At 42.2% G+C, this 22,253-nt stretch overlaps 1 protein-coding gene across 2 annotated transcripts in view; it reads right to left on the reverse strand.

Moving 5' to 3' along the window:
* The window catches only part of LOC137519078 (hippocampus abundant transcript 1 protein-like), a 100,398-nt gene that overhangs the window by 8,044 nt on the left and 70,101 nt on the right, over positions 1 to 22,253 (reverse strand). For both annotated transcript variants that reach the window (XM_068237740.1, XM_068237732.1), the window contains exons 4-11: positions 18,286 to 18,413; positions 15,927 to 16,041; positions 15,523 to 15,741; positions 13,493 to 13,606; positions 9,257 to 9,328; positions 8,044 to 8,156; positions 3,754 to 3,851; positions 909 to 1,066 (exon numbers count right to left, since the gene is read on the reverse strand). In XM_068237740.1, the coding sequence (XP_068093841.1) occupies positions 909 to 1,066; positions 3,754 to 3,851; positions 8,044 to 8,156; positions 9,257 to 9,328; positions 13,493 to 13,606; positions 15,523 to 15,741; positions 15,927 to 16,041; positions 18,286 to 18,413 (1,017 nt within the window). The remainder of the gene's footprint in view (positions 1 to 908; positions 1,067 to 3,753; positions 3,852 to 8,043; positions 8,157 to 9,256; positions 9,329 to 13,492; positions 13,607 to 15,522; positions 15,742 to 15,926; positions 16,042 to 18,285; positions 18,414 to 22,253) is intronic.

Consider the following 22,253-nt stretch of genomic DNA (forward strand, 5'->3'; position numbering starts at 1 on the left):
GTGCCCCCAGAATAATGCACCCACCTCCCCAGTATATATAGCCAGACGTGCCCCCAGAATAATGCACCCCCCTCCCCAGTATATATAGCCAGACGTGCCCCCCAGAATGATGCGCACCTCCCCAGTATATATAGCCAGACGTGCCCCCAGAATAATGCGCCCCCCTCCCCAGTATATATAGCCAGACGTGCCCCCAAAATAATACACCCCCTCCCCAGTATATATAGCCAGACGTACCCCCAGAATGATGCGCACCTCCCCAGTATATATAGCCAGGCGTGCCCCCAGAATAATGTGCCCCCCCCAGTATATATAGCTGGACGTGCCCCCAGAATGATGCGTCCCCCCTCCCCAGTATAAATAGCCAGACGTGCCCCCAGAATGATGCGTCCCCCCCTCCCCAGTATAAATAGCCAGACGTGCCCCAAGAATGATGCGCCCACCTCCCCAGTAATAATAGACAGACATGCCCCCAGAATGATGCGTTCCCTACCCCCCCCCCCCCAGTATAAATAGCCAGACGTGCCCCCAGAATGATGCACCCCCCCCAAGTAATAATAGCCAGACGTGCCCCCAGAATGATGCGTTCCCTACCCCCAGCCAGTATAAATAGCCAGACGTGCCCCCTGAATGATGCACCCCCCCCCCAGTAATAATAGCCAGACGTGCCCCCAGAATGATGCGTTCCCTACCCTCCCCCCCAGTATAAATAGCCAGACATGCCCCCAGAATGATGCGTTCCCTACCCCCCCCCCCCCCAGTATAAATAGCCAGACGTGCCCCCAGAATGATGCACCCCCCCAGTAATAATAGCCAGACGTGCCCCCAGAATGCAGCCAGCAAAGAAAGACTGTCGCAGCAAGATTTTAAAATACAATGAACACACATGTAACTATTGATGTGCTTACTTCATCAGTGGGATCCTTCCTGGTGGTCTTGTCATCTGTGCTAGGCACTGGCACCAAGCCAAGCTCCACGTGGAAGAGGAAGAAAACAAAGCCATAAAGTGCTGGCCCCAGACCATTGCATAAACCCCGAATGCCAGTCACCATACCTTGTGCAACACCTACAGCAGCAAAGACACATTTGTTAGATGTACAGAACACTATACGTGTGTAAATAATAAAAACACAGGACATAACCCCACCAACTGCTTAATAGTTGATGGATGATAGCAAAAACAAAGAAAAGTTGTATTAAGCATACAAAGTAGCCTGATAACACATACCTCTGCTAAATCAGATCAGCTATCTTTTCTGTAAAAATATATCTGCTGTAAACGTAGTGATACTCCCGATGGTTAAACGTAAATCTGTAAGTCTTGTGGTTACTCTGTGCATATACTGATCATAAAATAGTTAAGTATGTGTGCTGATTACTATTTAAAAAAACGTGTTTTTTTTGAAGACCCTCAATTCTGAAGTGTTTTCTTCCTTCTCTTTTGATGCAAATTTCCTCTTTCCACCTCTTATGCTTGTGCAGGTCTTACCAGCACAATAGCAAGCACACTACGTAGTAGTGTTTCCAGCTAATTAAGACAGGTTGCTTAATTGTGTGGCTCGGCCATACATGCAACATAGTGGGGGAATCAATATGGGCACTTGCTGGGCATTGATCAACCATGTGGTTAAGGCAGCCACATGGATCATATCTACCTCATAACAAAACAAAAAGGCAGAATTGGTGCTAGTAGTTCAGCACTGCCCTGGATCTGTATCCACCCCTTACATTCTTTTACATTAGGCCAGACAATCTTCACTATTAGGCATCCACTGCCAAGACTGTAAAAACAAGGAACACCAAGTGCCCCAATAGTGTAAAATGGATTGGTAAATGGTTACTAGATAGAGTAAATATTAATACTCACAAACCAGGGTTACCATTAGGCAACCACTGTAAAAGCAGGTGGGGAGATTTTCCTGACCCCACTCAGGAATAAGAAGTCGCTCTCTGTAGATGAGAAAAAGGGGGTTCTACCCTCCACCCAGGGTGGACTCAATATTATGCAGGAGAACAGAGGCGCCAAAAGGATAAAGGGAAGCTAAATGAGCTTAAAAACCAAATTCTTGGTAAATAGAGGAGGTAATGGTGGACTTACCTCCTCCAAGTAGACACACAACGACTGTAGTAAAGACAGTCAATATATTTTATTTATGAACTCCAAATATGCAAGGCGTTTCGCAGGTTTGATCCCGCTTCATCAGGCAATAACAACGGAGCAATAGCATATGTGGTCAGTAGAAGAGCTAGGCACCTGGGTCAGTTCTTTTTCCTTCTGGCAGTTCTAGGCCCCACTCACTATTGTTAGGCAGCAAGTGTGCACGTGTATGTAACTTCACACCAGTGGATGGGAGCCTGGGCTACAAACTAGTAAAAGCTGGCATAATCCTACTAAAGGGGAAATGGAACTAAAACAAAGTAAAGTTAGTGCAGAGTAATTGAGATAAAAAAAATAGTTGGGCTTAAAGTTTGAAGAAATGTATGTACTCTCACACCTAAGGAGGTCTAAAACTAAAGATGCCCATACATGGTACAATTTGTTTTACATTTTTTTTCCATTAGATAATTTAGTTTGATTATTCCGTTAGATCGAATATAAAGATTTTTCCAGCATGTCTGATCAGATTTTTCTCAAAAAAATGGGATAATCGTTATATTTTCAACCTTTATCTGATACGATCATTTAGATCGAGCGGGAAAATCAAACATTTTTATTGTATCGTGTATGGGCACCATAAGAGAAAAATCTATTCCCCCAAAATGCAATAGGAGTTTCTCCTAACTTGTAGTATGTATGATCTGCTAGTAATTGGGGAGGCTTATACATTCACAAATAGAAAGACCTCTACATTATCTGCAGATCTCTGCACTTTATGGGACACTGACTTTCAAAATCATTAACTAAGGGCTAGCTCACACGGACGCTTGGCGGCGTTTTCCGCCAAGCGATCGGGACTCGTGGGATAAACGCTTTCATTCAAGTTAATGGGAGAGTTTAGCATCGTGCGGTTACTGGCAATTGTGAAAACGCAGCGTGCCAATTGAATGCATCGTTTCCGCAGGTCCTAGAAGCCGCATGCGACGTCCAGGACCGGCTAACCACCGCAGCTTCATGTCCCCTTGCAGGGGACGAGAAACGTCGATCGCGACGGGAAGCCGACGATCGCCGTACCACTGCCCCCAAATGAGATCACAGGACGACGCCGCTTCCCAGCCGCCCCAACGCTGCCTGCCGTCCGTGTGAACCAGCCCTAAAGCTCAAAAAAATGAAAGTTTTATAACTCATGAACAAGACAGTAATGAAGCTGTATACAGACAAAATACAATCCAACTATTATCTGTCTGCTAGAGACACCTGTACAGACATGCCACCTTGGCCAAGCAGCATGTGTTGTATTATTCAGAGGAGACAGAAACCAGAATCAGGAGACCTTTTCCTCTGACCCCATACAGTTGTTTGCTATTCTTCTGAGCAGGGTAAGCTGCACAAGTACTACAGCTGCCATTTTTTAGTGTAAAAAAAAAAAAAAAAAAAAAAAGAATGTAGTGACTCAGATCTGTCACAAATATGTTTATTTGCAGTACAGCTGAATAGAGGGTGAGTCATCAGCATAGCATACTTTATCTGTATCTCCTGGCAATACACACACTGTTAATTAGCTAAAAACCTACCAATTAACTAAAAAAATCAGCCAGCATTCGCCAGCCTCACAACATATGCAAGAAAGCGTGTGGTTTGACAGTGAAACATACCTTGTTGATCTGACTCAGCGTTGCGGGAAATTAGAGCACTTACTGCAGGGAATGTGATACTGGACATTGCAGCTACAGAGCCAGCAGCCCACATCATCCTGGAAATTACAAAGTAAAACTGGCAAGTAAGCAGATGCACTTATATTTTGATGAGTTCACAAGGGCTAAAACTACTCCATTAAACTGTCAAACTAGAGCGCCCGCCATAACAGTCCACAAACTTTATTCTAGCTTTGCTCCAAAGTTATACACTTACACTAAAACAAAAACAATAAAGCCATACATAAAGTGTGAGGTTAAAACCCTTATGAATTTGCAGAAATTAGGAAAGCACGATATTTTGTGCATTACGTATCTGTGGTTTTTGCTATACATATATCAAAAGTAACATGTCTCGCTGGCTCCTGTACATTCTCTTAAAGGGAACCAAAACCCTATGGAAAAAAATGAGTTTCACTTACCTAGGGCTTTTACCTGCCCCCCCTGCAGCCATCCTGTGCCCTCGACGTCAATCCTGGATCCTCTGGTTCCCCGCCAGCAGCTAGTTTCGTTTTTGCCGACTGAGTCGGTGGACTGCAATGCGTATAATTATACAATACAATCGCATTTCTATAGCGCTTTTCTACCATAGGACTCAAAGCACTTAGGCTCTCTCAGATTCAGTAGTTGGTAGTAGGATGAAGTATTCACACAAAAAAAGTTATATTTCTGCAAATGCCAAACTGAACAGGTGGGGTTTTTTTAGTCTGGATTTAAACACGTCCAGGGATGGCCCTGTCCTGATCTGCTGAGGTAAGGAGTTCCAAAAACGTAGGAGCAGCATGACAGAAGGCTCTGGGACCAAACGTTTCCAAGTGGACTCTGGGTATGACTAGATTATTAAAACCTGTGGATCTGAGATTGCAGGGATTGCTACGCAGCTGTAACATTTCTTTCATGTATCCAGGGTCCAGATTATTTAGTGATTTAAATGTCAGTAGGCCGATCTTGAAAAGGATCCTCCATTTTATAGGTAGCCAGTGAAGGGAATGCAGGACTGGCATTATGTGGCAGTGACATAGTTGGTTGGTTAGCAGTCTGGCAGCAGTATTCTGTATCAGCTGTAGGAGGTACAAGTCCTTTTTTGGAAGGCCAGTGTAGAGAGCATCATTATTATTATTATGTATTTATATAGCGCCGACATATTACGCAGCGCTGTACAGTGTATGTATATATTATAATTATATATATATATATATATATATATATATATATATATATATATATATCTTGTCACTAACTGTCCCTCAAAGGAGCTCACAATCTAATCCCTACCATTGCCATATGTCTATATTATGTAGTGTAAGTACTGTAGTCTAGGGCCAATTTTTTTAGGGGGGGGGGCCAATTAACTTATCCGTATGTTTTTGGAATGTGGGAGGAAACCGGAGTGCCCAAAGGAGACCCACGCAGACACGGAGAGAACATACAAACTCTTTGCAGATAGTGCCCTGGCTGGGATTCGAACCAGGGACCCAGCGCTGCAAGGCGAGAGAGCTAACCACTACGCCACCATGCCAGAGCATTGCAGTAGTCCAGTCGGGATGTAATGAAGGAATGAACTTAGGTTGGTAGATCTTCTGGGGGGATGAGGTGCTTGATTTTTGCAATGTTCTTCAGGTGAAAATAGGATGATTTCACCACAGCAGAGATGTGAGTTCTGAAGTTTAAATCTCCATCAATTAGAACTCCCAGGCTACGCACATGATCAGAGCTGTGTAGGTCTGTGCCTCCTATTCCCAGTGGTGAAGACTGCAAGTTAAGTTGTTTTGTTGTCATGCGCTGCCCTCCGATCAGAAGGACTTCAGTTTTTTCTGCATTTAGTTTCAGCCAGTTGTCACTCATCCATTGCTGAAGTTCACCTAAGCAGGCGTTACCACGGTAACAGAACGCTAAAGCAGGTGTCAACATGTATCTTTGTATGCATTCACACCTGCTATAGCGCCCTGATACCGCGGTAACACATGTAATGATACGCGTTGCGGCCTGCCGACTCAGAGTCAGAGTCGGCGGGGGACCAGGGGATTCAGGAGTGACGTCGAGGGCACAGCATGGCTGCAAAGGGCTGGTAAAAGCCCCAGGTAAGTGAAACTCATTTTTTTCTAGGGTTTAGGTTCCCTTTAAAGAGGAACTCTACTGAATATAGCTCAATGAATAAAGATGTTTATTTTTAACAATAGTACTTTATACATTTTTTAGTTAATGTTTAGCCATTGTAAAAAGAAAAAAAAATGACTCTCCCCGATTTACATTCTTAAAGCACACCTGAAGTGCGACGGATACAGAAGCTGGCATTGTTATTTCCTTTTAAACAATGCAAATTGCCCTGTACAAGCATGCAGATCAGAAGTTTCTGACTGGGTAAGCTGCATGGTTGTTTCAGGTGTGTGATTCAGACACTAATGCTGACCGGAAAGAGCAGCAGTGCTGCCAGACAACTGGAATTGTTTAAAAGGAAATAAATATGGCAGCCTTCATATGCCCTCCCTTCGGGTTCCCTTTAAAATTTATCACAAGCGGCTACATCTTCACAGCTGGAAGGTGTTTACTGAGAGTTCAGAAGTCAGTAGAAACAACACCTGGTCTCCCAGAATGCTCTAGGCAAAGCAGCATGGGAGAAAGGGGGTGGGGGAAATTTCATGCCAATATACAGTTATATATAGAAAGTGTTTCTGATGCTGAAACCAGAATAGTTTACATAAAAGTTGGTATCTTGAATAATTTACCGATATTACATTCTACTATATATCTCTAAGGAACCTCTTTAAAGGGACACTTAAGTCTCTGTAAAAAAAACCTCACCTGAAGCTTCCAGCAGCCCCCTGTAGCTGTATCGTGCCCACGCAGACTCCATCAGATGCTCCTGGCCCCGCCGGCAGCCACTTCCGGTTTCGGTGATTATTCACATTCCCTAGTGCCCTCTATGCTGCTATAGCAGATAGCAGCATAGAGGGTGCTATTGTAACTGGGAACGCGAAGAATCACTTGCGTTCCCGGCCTGTCGGTTCCTGACGCCGAAAACGGAAGTGGCTGCCGGTGGGGTCAGGCGCATCTGATGGAGTCTGCGTGGGCACGATACAGCTGCAGGGGGCTGCTGGAAGCCCCAGGTGAGTAAAAAACTTTTTTTTTACAGAGACTTAAGTGTTAAGGTTCCCACTAATAATACAATCTTACCACTTCTATGTAATATGCGATCAAGTCTGTATCATTAGTGGCCAACTGGGTTGTCCAGACTCTTTCCCATCACATTGTGAGAGACTTTTTGTGTCCAGCATTGCAGTTTAGTAGATCCTAATCCGTATGTGAGGCAAAGTCAATCTCTCAGCGACACAGAAGATTTTTAGGGTGACTGCTGTTCATAGTTTGACAATACAGTACCAACTCTGATCCCTAAAGAAAGTATGCCACTGGAAGCAGAGTCATATGACTGACTATTCCTAAGGAAATTTCTTTGGAGTGACTGCATCAAATATAAAATTTGTATGCTTATTGACAGGCTGCAATTCATTTCTTTGTAATATACAAAAAAATTATTTGAGAATATAAGCAGAATGTTCGCATGCAGATTTCCAAGTGCAGGATTTTAAAATACCAATGCGAACTTGCAATTGTACAGTGAGATTTTTCTGCCAAAATATTTTTTCTCATATTAAAAGTCTGTGAAGCCAATGAAGCTATAAGGATCACCAAGGAATCCATATGAGAGGAAAGGGGGAAACACTAGACACCAAGGACCTATATAGAGAAAAGGGGGGATAAAGCAGACCACTAGACATTAAGTACTTGTATAGGGAAATGGAGGGGCCACTAGACACCTGTAACTGCATAGGGGACTGAGGAGGGCCATTAGAAACCAGGGAACTGTGAAGGGGAGGGAGTGGGCCACTAGACACCAGGGAAATGTATAAGCGAGGGAGGGGGCCACTTGAGTTCCTGGGAAACTTTGTGGGGGGGACCAGGGTACTTTTATAAAGGGAGAAAGGACCACTAGAAACTAGGCAACAGTGTAGGGGATAGAGGGGGACACTAGACACCAGGGAATGTCTATAAGGGAGGAAGGTGTTCACGAAACACTGAGGTTGGCCCACGACTTGGTCCCTGTGTTCAATTTCGACCCACCTTTTTTTGAGTTTGACATCCCTGTTCTAGAAAGAGTCCAGCAATGCAGCCTCAATATTTTTCTCATCACAGGTTCTTTAAAAAGCATATAACAAAAAACCTTCACATCACTAGAGTAGATGAAAAACCTACCATGGCTGTGAGCCAAAGCCATACCAGGCTAGCTGGAACATTTGAAAGCCCAAACCAAGGAGAACAGTATTTTTGTTTCCAATGGACCTCATCAGTATGCTGAGAAACACAGTCTAGAAAAAGACAAGCCAAGCAAAATATGAGACAAACATGCTTTTCTCTCTGTAAAGAAAAACTGAAGAGACAATAAAGCCTAAATAAGAAATATTTTCTAACAAATCTGTAATAGCTAAGATAACTTTGGGATCGCAATGAACCCCTGCAACCAATTTTTTGATCTTGAGGAACCCCTGCATTTATTTTGCAGGTGGCATGGTCTTTGAAAGCAGGTGAGGCTGTATATTTCACAACCCCCTATTACACTGCCACTGTCTCCTTATGCAAGTGCTTTTTATTAATGTGCTCATTATTATTCTGACCCCTAATTTAGTGCTTCTTTTTATAGTACCCCCTGTTATAATGACCTTCCTGCACGATGTTGGATAATGCCCCTGCAGAGTACTCAAGGAAGCCTGGGGTTCCAGGGAACCCTGGTTGAGAAAGCCTGATCTAGAGTATTCTCAAGCATTGGATTTACTTAGAGCATGAAAAAACTGAGGATATCTGACAAAACAGATTTTTAAACGGAACCCGAGGTAAAAGATTTATTTTCTTGAAATGCAGCAGATTGCCTCGCTGCCTACTGACACACTGCCTCTAATACTTTTAGCCATAGACCCTGAAAAAGTATGCAGACTAGATATTTCTGAAATATATAACAAGGTTAACTGCATGTTTGTTTCCAGTTTGTGATTTAGACTCTGCTGACCAGAAAGATCAGCAGGACAGCCAGGCAATTGGTATTGTTTAAAAGGAAATAAATATGGCAGCCTCCATTTGGCTCTTATAATTAGCTAGAGACCTCACTGATGAGTATCTTCTTGTAGAGACTAGCACCCAATAACTTGTTACTGCATTCCAAAACCTTCCAACTCTCAATAACTCAGGTGCAGTGTTCTGCAAACAAACTCTCCTAACATTCAAATTACTTAGCTGCCATACCTCAGGCGAAGGGAAAAAATCCCTGGCATGCATACATTTGTTAATAGTCTCTAAACTTTCAATACTTCATAATTAGGGTTTTTTGCTGGACTACTAATTTAATTAATTGAATCATGGTATTAAAGGGAACACACACCACACACTACAGAATTAAATGTTAAGAGAAACATACCTGAGCCACAATGGACAAAATTCCCACCACTGCTATGAAAGCAGCAATGCTACTTTGATTAAATCCTATAATCTGTGATAGAAAGGAGATGAGCATTACTTTACACCTAACAGTGCAGACAGAATGAGTAGTAACAAAATGCAGTACAAATAACTATAGCCGTTTTTAATTTTTGCCATTTTATTCACGCTTTGAAACAGAGATCCTGACCCATAAGCAATTCACTTTCTCTTGAGTTTTCGCTTAGGAGTTAATTTTTCATCTTTTATTTAAAGTAACTCAGCATTTTGCAACTGAAAAGGTACCAAAAAGCAGATGAAAAAGTACTGTCAAATTTAATTTGAGTATTTTCTTGTTTGCTGGTGATTTAAAATGCATTTTATTGCCAAGTTTAAAAATATCACCGAGGAGAAAATGCAGTAGAAAAACGTAATTGCATTTGGGTCCTTGACTCAAATCGAATAAGATTTCAGTTTATAATCATCTCATACTCATTACTTACCACTCCATACAGAGTGAGATCGTAAGATTTTGCTGCATGCCACCCTTAAAACCCACAGAGCACATATACAGGGCATACAAGGTTTATCTGTAAACACACCTTTCACTACTTAAAGTGGACTTGAACTCTTGCACAGGACAGAAGGAAAACAGAGAAATGCACCATGTAAGTATTTATAGAGTTTAGCCTGTTTAATCCCCACTCATCTGTGTCTACTCACAAGTTGTAATCTGATCACTCCTGTGTCACATGATTGCTATGGCAGAGATGGCAGATACGCTCATTTGAAAGCACAGTATGTTAACAATATGTCTGCTTCCATGAGTCAGGAAGCAGAAACAGTGCACATTTATTTTAGGATTTGTATCTGCTGAAACAAAGAAATGTTTTTCTTTAAAGCGGATCCGAGATGAAAAACTAAGTACAACAAGTAACTTTTCTATATATCTTATCTAAAGTTTAGATAGTTTACACAGCAAATCTGGCTGCATACAGCTTCAACAGTTTATAATATAGTCCTGTGATACAATGACAGCGGCCATGTTCTGTTTGTCATCATTACACACAGGCAATCTGCAACTGCATCTCCACCCCTCAGCCTGTGAAACATTCACTCCCCCCTCCCCTCTGCCTCTGAAATCTCTGGCTAGTAACCTCCTCCTCCTTCTCCTGCCTAGACTGAGCTCCCATAAGCCCTTGCTACATGGGTCTGAGTGCCTTGGCGTTTTGGAGAAGCTGTGGGCGAGGCTTGTTTAGTTTATAGGAAATAAGAGTATTAAAACAAAAAAAAGAAAAACAGTATTTGGCTTGAGGAATGCCCTATAAACTATATGCAAGTAACACAATTGTGCAATGAATAAAGGTTCATCTCGGATCCACTTTAAAGGGCAACTCTGGTGAAAATAACCTGATGAAATAAATTTCTTATTTTTTACAATATTCATTTATAAATTATTTACTCAGTGTTTGCCACTTTGATTTACATTCTGCAATCTATCACAGGTGGCAACATCTTTAGTTCTGTCAGGTGCACATCTGCAGAATGTTCGTATACACCATGTTCCTAAGCCAGTATAGGTAATACCTGGGCTCCCAGAATGCTCTGCAAATCATCGCCTGTTAACATTTATGAGCAGAATGGCGGTTTGATTCTAGTGCTGGTGAACACACAGGTGGTACACACAAGAATCACCATGGAGTCAAGTATGAGGAAACCGGTGATGGGCGTGTGAAACATATCAGTAGAAATGTCACACAACAGTAGTGTTTCTACCCCTTGTGGATTTTAGCATGTAGCACTTATGTGATTCTCAGCACTGAAAAAGGCCTGTGTGAAATGGAGTTGCTGAAAACTGACTCTCTAACCTCAAGTGTAAATGTGCAATGAGTTATGTCAGTGGTGTGTACTGACAGATGTGCATCTGTACTCAAGCCCTGGCCGTAAGATATAGAGGCACTTCAGGATGATCAGTACGAACACTAGAAATCCAGCGCAGGAGGTTTGGGTGCAGCCGGCGCCACCATAGACCGTAATAGGAAATACGAGATAAACAGAGGAACACCAAGAGCCCCAATAGTGTAGTATGTATTGACAAAGGAGGTAATAAAGAGTAATAGTTGTTATACTCACAAACATGGGTCACCAATAGGCAACCACTGTAAAGGCAGGTGGGGAGATTATCCTGACCCCACTCAGGAATAAGAAGTCGCTCTCTGTAGATAGTAGAAAGGGTCGCAACCCTCCACCAAGGGTGGATACAATATTATATAAGAGAGAACAGAGGCGCCAAAAGGATAAAAGGGGTTTTAAAGGAGCTTAAAAGCCAAAACTTGGTAATCAGAGGCGCTGAGTGTCGTTTGTTTTGCTAGATGCTGTAACTCCTTTTTCTATTGCCTGAGGAAGTGGGCGCTGACCCGTGAAACGCGTTGCTTTGCTTTATCTGGAGTTTGTTAATAAATAGACTGAATGTACAGTCGTGTTGTGTCTGCTTGGAAGGGGTAAGTCCACCACTGCCTCCTCTAATTACCAAGTTTTGGCTTTTAAGCTCCATTAAAACCCCTTTTATCCTTTTGGCGCCTCTGTTCTCTCTTATATAGTAATAGGAAATACGGCTATATCGGTGCACAGTCAGTAACTTCGGCGCCGTCAGCTGAAGTTACTTTTTAAAACACTAATTCGGCCGCCAGCACTTGCTGGAAGCCGAATTATGTATTTCCCTACCATCCACGTCGAACTGGAGGGGGAATAGTAATTAACACCACCGGGAGTTGTGCAGGAGCAGGGTTAGCCATATACCGGCTATATCCTGCACCCAAGTCTCCTGGCGGCTTTTTCATAGGTACATGATCAGCAGCTTTATAGTGCTTTAAAAATGGAACTCATGACTACTCTAGCTGCTTGCTTGAAGTTTGTAAATAAGTAGCTATATGCTAGTTTTACATGCTTGGCCAGCAGACTCATCGAAGTCCTTCAGAATTGCTAGCGTGTCTAGTGTTGTGGTAAATGTTTCTAAGGGTAATGAATAGCCAGCCAAGAAGCCATGCATGGGAAAAAAACGTTATGAGTCAAGAAGACATTAGTTAAGGGAGTATAGATCTGTGAGTGAAACTTGTCCGTACAATAAGCACAAGTTGTGGTTTGATCTGTGTTAGTTTTGAAAATTAGCTATTTTTTTTCTCAATTACATCAACCCAGCCCGCCTACAACAGCTTACAGGCATGAAACTGGGAAGGTTTGTTGTTTGCGTAGATATCATTGTTCTATATTGTTCAGGAGATATTAAAATGTTCTTGTTTACCCTAACCTGAGGTGAACTTTTGCCTTTATTAGAAATCTTCAAATCTGCTGTGTATTTTGGAAATGCTGGCTGAAGATGGCAGGGCCCAGAGATGATGTGGATGTGGGGTGTGAAAGACTGTGTTTTTCTGAAATGGAGATGAGAGGAGGGGTAGTGAGGACATATTGGGTACAGTGAGGTGAGGAGGCACACCACTACCTGTCCTAGTGTCAGATCTAGGGGTTGAGTAAAAAAGTGCAAGCCTCAGTAGGAGAATGCAGCAGCAGAAGCAGTCAGTGAAAGCCTTTGTAGAGATGCAAATAATTAATTGAATGGCTCTAAGTAGAGATGCAAATAATTCCAACTAATTGCATGATTATGCATTTTTTTTAGCCAATTCATGTACAGTGATAACTTTCCAATCTATTCCCTCCTTGGCTTCCTTCGATTGGTCATTTTCAAACTGCAGATTCCCTCCTTGGCTTTCTTCGAATGGTCATTTTCAAGCTACATAATTTTTTATACAGAATTTGCATCATCTGGGAATTAGTAGCATCCCATTGACCATTCCTAGCTTGAAGTACTCTGAAATACACTGTGGACTATTTTGGTAGTTTATAAATATGGGAAGTAAATGATAACCTGTTTAGGTAAAACAGATCCCTGCCTTTGCAAAGAAAAAAAACCTGGAGCTCCTGTAATCAGGTATGCTCAATTTAAAGTTAGTTCCAGGTCAGAAATATGTACTTCTCTAATAATTTCTGAGATCTGATTAACTGTCTTAAAATATTCCAAAGAAGGGAGCTCAGAAGAAACTTCCTACCCTGTCAGATGTAACTAGTTTTCTTAAATTATAATCATTTACAGAGATAAAATGACCTCTAGTCATCAAAGGTTAAACATCTGCTAAGCTGATGTCTGCCCCAGGAAATAACATTCCACACTGCAAGCACTCACCTGCTTGAGATAGAGGAAAAAGCTGGAATACTGTCCTGCTTCTGGCAGGTAGGAGAAGAACACTGTGATACAAATGAGAAGAACTGTTGTGTCTTTTCCAATCTTTTTAAGTGACTGAAAGAAAATGCAAGAAAAATAATCATTTGTAAACACCAGTATGTAACAGAATGTTTTACAAAATATATTTGAGCTAATGTCATTTTATCAAAATGCAACGTAACTGGGCTGCACTGTGTCATTGTGGATAGGTAGCACTCTAGCATGGCAGTACTAGGACACTAGTTCAAATCTGTATGGAGTTTGTATGTTCTCCATGTGCTTGTGTGCATTTCCTCCAGGCTGTTCTGGTTTCCTGCCACATCCCAAAATCATACAAATAAATGAATAGGGCACTTGTCTGCCGCATAAATTTGCATAAAGCCTGGCTGGGGCCTCCTCCCAGCTCCCTCTTCCTAACCCTTGCACATTGCAAATTACAATACATTTTACACGGTATGCATTAAAGTAACAAGTCTAAACATGATCCGATAGAATGATCACAGTCATGAAAATAAAGAAAACTCTTTGAATGAGAAGATGTGTCCAAACTTTTGGTCTGTACGGTATGTAGTCTTGTCACTAACTGTTCCTCAGAAGAGCTCACAACCTAATCCCTACCATGGTCCTATGTCTATGTAGTGTATGTATTGTAGTCTAGGGCCAAGGGGGGAGCCAATTAACTTATCTGAATGCTTTTGTGATGTGGGAGGAAACCGGAGTACCAGAAGGAAACCCATGCAGACACAGGAAGAACATACAAACTCCTTGCAGACATTGCCTTGGTAGGGATATGAACCGGGGACCCAGCGCTGCAAGGCGAGATTGCCTATCACTCCCCTACCGTGCTGCCCAATGTGGGAAACCACAGTCTTGAAAGTGAATTTAAACTGATGCCAATGCCACGCAATCTTGCAAAGGAAGGGAGCTGAATACAATGACCAGTATAGCTTTTGGGAATTATTTTTTGCAAAGCATCATGGAGATCCCATTTTACTTGGATTTAATATGTTTAATAAAGTGAGACACCAGACCCTATATGTTTTTCTTTATTTAGACTTGCATAGTGGGAAAGTGTTGGATCCTTTAAATAGGCCCACGTTAGAAGAGTTCCCCTTTGCTTTCTGTTATGGTGTCACAATGGGAATAGGAAGTGGGGATACTCCCAAATGTGGTATCACCAACTATAAAGCAACAGCTGCTGATGTCCACAAAACAATTCACTACATACTACAGTGTTCTCCCCAGAACTTTTTTCCAGCAGGGTGGCATGAAATAGTAGCCGGGTGGCATGAAAAAGTAGCCGGGTGGGGCGAGATGAGAGAATGCAGGAGCCTTGCTTCTGTGAGCAATTAGGCTTACAGAATAGGAGGAGGTGAGCTGATGACAGCCGGGGTACTCATCAAAACTAGCCGGGTGGAGCACCCAGCTAAAAGAGCCTGGGGAGAACACTGCATACTACATGTGAATTATCCAGTGAGATCTGTATTTAAAAGCAGCTAAGTTGTACTTTGATCAAATGGATGTGCAAGAAAAAATGTAAAATAACGAACATCACAACGCAGAAATAAAAGTTTCACATGAGAAAAGCAACATCTCCAGTCTTCACTGCACGTCTCCCTAAAGGCCTGTACACACGCTCAACAAAACTGCTTGATTGTCGTCTGACTTTAGACTGTTTTAGACTGTTGGATGACAATCAGGCATGTGTTTGCATGGAAACTACTTGACGAGTGACTAATGACAGGCGTTTCGTAAGATCCAACTGTCAGATCTATTCACATGACTATTGGTCGGATATCGTGCAGTAGATGCATGTGTACAAGACGTTTGACTGACTTGTACTTGTTTTCAATGTATAGTCAGTCGTTCACGTGCGCAGTATGTAAATGAGTTGGTTGTTTAGCCTTTGTTGGACTTGTGTATGTAGCTTAAGTAAATCACTCCCATTCTGCTTTTCAGTCACATGAGCAATAAGAACAGCAGGAACTTACAGAAAATGGGTCAGCTTGCTCCCAGGAAATTGGTGCTCCCCAGAAAGTAGGTCTCATCTTGTCACGCAATGATTCTGGCACAACCAACAAGATGAAGCAGATATCTATCACTGCTACCACTGTTGCAAGAAGAACAACTAAATTATCACCATAGAAGGTAGAGATATAAGCGCCAATTGCTGGGCTCGTCACCAAACTCGCTGCAAATGTAGCCGATACCTGTGGGGGAAAAAAACAATGTGATATTAAACCAACTTAAAAAAAGAAAAAGTATATACAGGAGTTATGCTGAATTATGAAGGGTAGTGTAAAAGTTATACTAAAATGATATACTTCTGAATTTGCATCTAGCCCTTAGAATAAACATAAAATAGCATGCTGAATACTACTTCTACTTAACTTACCAGACCATACGCAGTACTTCGCTCATGTTCTTGTGTAATGTCCGCAACATAGGCAAAAATAACAGAGAATGTAACAGAGAAGGCTCCAGATACTGAGATCATAGCAAAGTACCACCTGAAATCAAAGCAAAATACACTGGTTACATTTTTCATAAATGTTTTCCAAGTCTCTTTCTAGTTTACAAAGCAATTAAATGCTGCACTTGTTTCAGTTATCTACGAACAGAGCGGACAACAGCAGAACAATGGACTATGCAGAATGAACCCATGATTTCCTATGAGCTCCTTTCACCAGGTCTGGTTTTGTCTGTTGTGTTTCGGCAACATACAAACTTGAACTGCATTTTTTCCCCCAGAAAGTGGATGTATTGTAATTCATCCCATAGCCTAGCCGGCATCCAACCCATAGTTCAGCAGACAGCCATGGCCTTATTGCCAATTCACTGAACGTCCTTCCAAGGACCATTTGTGGACCTACCATTTCAGAGATGTTCTGGCAAAGGAAAAATTGTGATGACAAGATGACTAGTCAGTACCGTACCTCTGAAATTGTTGCTCTACCCTACTGTCCTCCTTCCAACAAATCACTTTCAAGAATTGAGTGACTTTAACAGTTAGTCTTTCATGTCACCTGCCAGTGGTTGTAAGGTTGTGGCTGATTGGTGTACATCTTTGGGATGTATAAATATCTGCAAACATTTTGAACATGTTGAGTACTGTAAAGCTGTATGGCTACAGGCATTACAGGCATTACTGACTGTCAATACAGTACATGTGCCTTTGTCTTCAGCTTAGCATATATATATATATATATATATATATATATATATATACATATATATATATACATATATATATATATATATATATATATATATATATATATATATATATATACATATATACATATATACATATATACATATATATATATATATATATACATATACATACACACACACACACACACACACACACAATTGGCTCAATAAAAACAATCCATTCCTCTGTGTACACAATTAATCTACCATAATTCCTAGCAATAAAAGGTGATTTATCCTCAGTAAATTAAGAACAGAACAAACAAAGGAGCCAATTGAATATAGCAACCTCACCATACATATCCATCCATACATATCCATGGTGAGGAGATGAAAGTAAACAGGACTACCAGTGACAAGAGAGTGTTTTTCCTCTACATTTAATTAAGAAGTTTAACTAAAAGCACCCAATATATACAAGTATCTTACAAACAAGTCCAATTCTGCAAGTTTGATTTTCAAGTCGAGGTAATGTATTATACATATATAAGCATTAAATGGACTATGTAGTGAAAAATAAGTAATGAAACTAAACATACCCCATATAAGGTACTGACTATACTTCCAGTCAGTTCATCAGTTACTGTGCATTAGTATTATCCAGTATTTCCTGATGCAAGTTCTATACAAATCTGAACAGCAGCCTTATTACAAGGAGCTTGACCTGGTAACAGCGGCTGGCTTTGCTCACATCACGATGTCATGTCTGATTCACATTTCTGACATCAGCCTGTCCATACATGTTGGGAGGTGGACAGGAGCATGACAATATTATGGGGGCAGAGACAACAAATATCTTATCAATCTCTGCCTTGAAATGATTAACAACTCCTAATGCCTGCAATACACGGGTCGATCCGGTGGCCGATTAGCCGCCGGATCGACTCCCGTCGCGCTCCCGCTCGTATCGATTACCGCTTGTCCCCACCGGCGCTTCCTTATCAACGCTCGATTCCCTGCCATTGTCCGCCGGCGGGGATCGAGCGGGCGGGGGTCGAGCAGCTTGATCGGGCCAGCTGAATATGATCAGCTGGCCGGATCAGCTGGTCGATACACGGTACAGAAACGTACCGTGTATCCCCAGCATAAGTTGTTAACATGATGCATTGCATCCAAGTCAAGCTCTATGCGACCAGGCTGTCAGCAAAAATCAATTAACCCTTCGCACACTCTGTCAGGCTGTCAGCAAGACTTGCAAGGATCTTGCATTGAGGGACACTACACTACACAAATCAGACACACCAGTGATGGCTAACCTTGGCACCCCCAGCTGTGACAAAACTACAAATCCCCATCATGCCTCTGCCTCCCCGAGTCATGCTTAGAGCTGTCAGAGTATTGCAATGGCTCATGGGACTTGTAGTTCCACCACAGCTGGAGTGCCAAGGTTAGCCATCACTGAGGAAGACCATAGTACTGACTGAAGCACAGTCAGTGCCTGACATGGGGTTATGCTTACTTTCATTAATTTTCCCACACTACATGGTACCTTTAAGACTTCCATACTTGTGTCTTAAAATGGAAATTTGGTGACTTACCATGGGCTTATTCTCATTAATGGAATAGGAACACATGTAAAGAAAACTGTTATGAGGAGGAAAGACTTTCTGCCGTAAACATCGGATAAAGCACCAATGAGGGGAGCACACATGAATGATAAGAAGCCCTGCAGAGAAAAGATACACAGAAAAAAATTAAATTAGCAGATATCTTGACACATACAAAACACACACTAAAAAGACAGGATTTTATTAAGCAGAGCACTGCGGAATATTTTGGCGCTTCATAAATTAATAATAAAAATATGGTAGTAAGACTATATTTGATTGCTAATGCAATTTGGTTCAATGAATGTACACAGGTAATCACTGTACAACATTTCAGCATACTGTAATGGCATATTATTACAACTGTATTTTTCCCAACTCTGCATGGGAATGCATCTTAAAGCTCACCATGTGTTAAAAAGACAATGCTATTTTTTGGCTTGAAATGGAAACATTTTTTAAAGAAGCAGTGAATTAAAGGGAGTGCGTGTGAAGGTTAACACCTAGTTCACGCTTATGGTTAAACTGAATGGCTACCATGCTATTTAGTTTCCCAGCAACTAGGTACCGACCACTCCTCAAATGCTGTATATGCAACAACCAGATCCTGAAGTTGGCCACTTTGGGATCGGGCAGACTAATATTAGAAGTGGCTGGGCTACTACGTGGACTTTGACTGGCTAGAACATGACCTGACCAGAGCTGGCCAGCCAAGTCCCACAGAAAGGAAGGGTAGTGTGGCTGCAATCCCTCAGAAGTGCTGCTGCAATCACTAAAGACTCCTAAACCCGCCTTTGTGTCCTCTCACCTCTGTACACTGCCCCTCCATCCCGACTCCACTGCTCCCCATGTCCCTCTCACTGAGGCGAAAATACAAGGGACAGACCCTCCAAGCAGCACACCTGCTTGTGGCCTCTCTTTCTTGTTATTGCAGCCCCACATGTTGCCAGCATTCGCTGCCCTATGAAAACTTCTTAGGGCAATAAATGCTGTGAGGGGATACTAGTCGTGAAATTCATTCATGTGGTTTGATCCTCCATGAGCCTGCAGGTCAGCATCTTCAAAGTTTATAGACATGGGAAAAAAAAAAAAAAAAAAAACCAGCCCAAACTGACCTCATCTATAAGCACGCCTACTAACAACGTGATAGGCTAAAAGGGTTTTTATATTATTTTTTTTTTGCACAGAGGGAGGTAGTGTTTGCGTGGCAACAACACATTATCTTCCACAATGCAACAAAGATCACAGCCAGGAAGCTGCCATAGTCATGGCTAAAACAGCCAGGAAACTAACACAGAGTGGTTTCACCTCAATATCAGTAAGGTAAAGAATTATTGTGGGAAAGATGGTACTGGCTACTAATCGGGATGAAGTTCAATCCTGGGTTAAAGCTGCTCCTAAAGGGCCAGTCCACACGGGCTTCTGCCCGGCTTCCAGCGGCATCTTTTTCTCAGACTTTCAGCAGCGTTCCGTTGCGATCTGCGTTTTTCAACCCCATAGGGGAACACTAAGACACGGCGGTAATCAACCCTGGACGCCGCATGTAGCAACCAGGGTCGCCTGAAACGACGGGAAAAATCGGGAACAGAACGCTGCGTTCGTGCAAATGCCAGTAAAAGCCTGTTACAAGTGCTCCCATTCACTTGAATGGGAGCCTTTAACAAGTCCTGGACGCCATCGCTAAACGCCCATAAAGCGCCCGTCTGAACCGGCCCTAAAACAAAAACAAAAAAAAAAAAAAAGAATAGAAAGAGTACAACTCTATCTGGTACTTTTTTAAGTCGCACAGGTTCTGACAACTCTCCATTTGTTTTTTTTTATGCCATTCTCAAATATCACAGAATTCACAAGTGCTCAGGGCCTAGTTCCACATGTTCAAAGATTCCTTCAATAAAGCATTAACTGACCCCATTAAACAGGAGGCTGTTTTTATTCTGTAAAGTATCCTTACATTTTTCACTAACAAACTAGGGCACTAGCAATATATATAAAAAATAAGACATCCAAAACATTGGAATTCAATCTACAGTGGATGTCACAAAACTCCAACCACTGCAACAGAAAACACAGTTTACTGAAACAGATCTCAATTCAGGAAACATGCCCAAACTGTCGGAGACTCACTTGCAGCACACAGAAAACAGGCTGATTTGTTTCAATGCTCTCGGGAGATCTCGGGCTGGAAAAAAGCCAGCTGCACTACACACCAGATGTCTTCCTTGAGAATACTTTAGCAGAACATAGCCTTGCACATTTTACAGATTCAGACTCAGCAGCACTGCATATCTAAGGCAGATGTCAGTATTGTATGTATAAAAGGAGCTAAAATGTGTGGAAAGGAAGTCTTTGCACATACATCTTGTACATCACATTGGGATAAGCTAGAAATAACCAGTTTCTGTATTTGTAGATACCATATAGCCCTTTATAGAAGGTCGGCATAATGAATTAACGCTAAAGAGTGGCTTTGTATATGTGTTTTCCAACAACCTCTTACAACAATTACGGTTTTAAACCATTTGTTTTCTAATTTGAACAGGGAATAGGTTGAATTCTTCTTCTTCCCCTGTACCACGATGGTCGGAGCCATGCTTATGCGCTTTGAGTCCCACGGGAGAAAAGCGCTTTACAAATGTTATTTGTTGTTGTTGTTGTTGAATTATCTATGTAGTTGGTGCCAGCCAGCTATAGGTATATTCATCTGCCAGCCTGCATATTTAAACTACTATTCATTCTGACATGCACTTTTCACAGAGGCATTTCATTATATATTCCAGATCTTGTTTTTGTTACACAAGTATGCAACACATTTATGCTAGTCATACACAACACAAGCTTGAAAGCAATCTGTGAGCAAACAATCTGGTCACAAACAAATTTAGGGCTCTTGCACACTACATGCGATTCCGATCTGTGATTTAGCCAAGATTTTACATGCGATTCGGATTTTAAATTGGTACTGCAAGCTGCATTTTTTTCTTCTTGTTTTGATACCATCCAGGGAAAATCGGAATCGCAACTCGGATTTGCCTGAAGCTTCGCAATTTCCTACCTATACCAATCAGTTTTCTGTCAGAGATGATCAAGCAAAAGAATGTTCGCCATTCATAAGGAAATCTGTATTCAATTTCACAATCACTGTAATTATCCATCTATTTGATTGGTCTATCAATCATTTTGTATCATGTATAACCAATAGTACTTTAAAGCCCTCTGCCTAATGATACAGAGCTGTAGGAATAATAAGAGGTTTTATTTTGTAACTGCCTATCCTCTAGGGTAAATTCATCCCAGGCTCTTAACCACCCTGGCGTTCTGATTAAATCGCCAGGGTGGCTGCGGGAGGGTTTTTTTTAAATAAAAAAAAAACTATTTCATGCAGCCAACTGAAAGTTGGCTGCATGAAAGCCCACTAGAGGGCGCTCCGGAGGCGATCTTCCGATCGCCTCCGGCGCCCAGAATAAACAAGGAAGGCCGCAATGAGCGGCCTTCCTTGTTTCGCTTATATCGTCGCCATAGCGACGAGCGGAGTGACGTCATCGACGTCAGCCGACGTCCTGACGTCAGCCGCCTCCGATCCAGCCCTTAGCGCTGGCCGGAACTTTTTGTTCCGGCTACGCTGGGCTCAGGCGGCTAGGGGGGCCCTCTTTCGCCGCTGCTCGCGGCGAATCGCCGCAGAGCGGCGGCGATCAGGCAGCACACGCGGCTGGCAAAGTGCCGGCTGCGTGTGCTGCTTTTTATTTCGTTAAAATCGGCCCAGCAGGGCCTGAGCGGCAGCCGCTGGCGGTGTTGGACGAGCTGAGCTCGTCCAGACCGCTCAGCTGGTTAATTACCCATCTATGCTACACTAGTATATTGAACTACGGAATGACATCACTTGCTGTTCCTCAGCAGGGCTCACAATTTTATGTACCTGCTACAGTCAGAGGCTACTTTAGGAGAAGACCATTTACCTACTG

This window comes from Hyperolius riggenbachi, chromosome 1 (assembly GCF_040937935.1).
Source record: "Hyperolius riggenbachi isolate aHypRig1 chromosome 1, aHypRig1.pri, whole genome shotgun sequence".
Lineage (NCBI taxonomy): Eukaryota > Metazoa > Chordata > Amphibia > Anura > Hyperoliidae > Hyperolius > Hyperolius riggenbachi.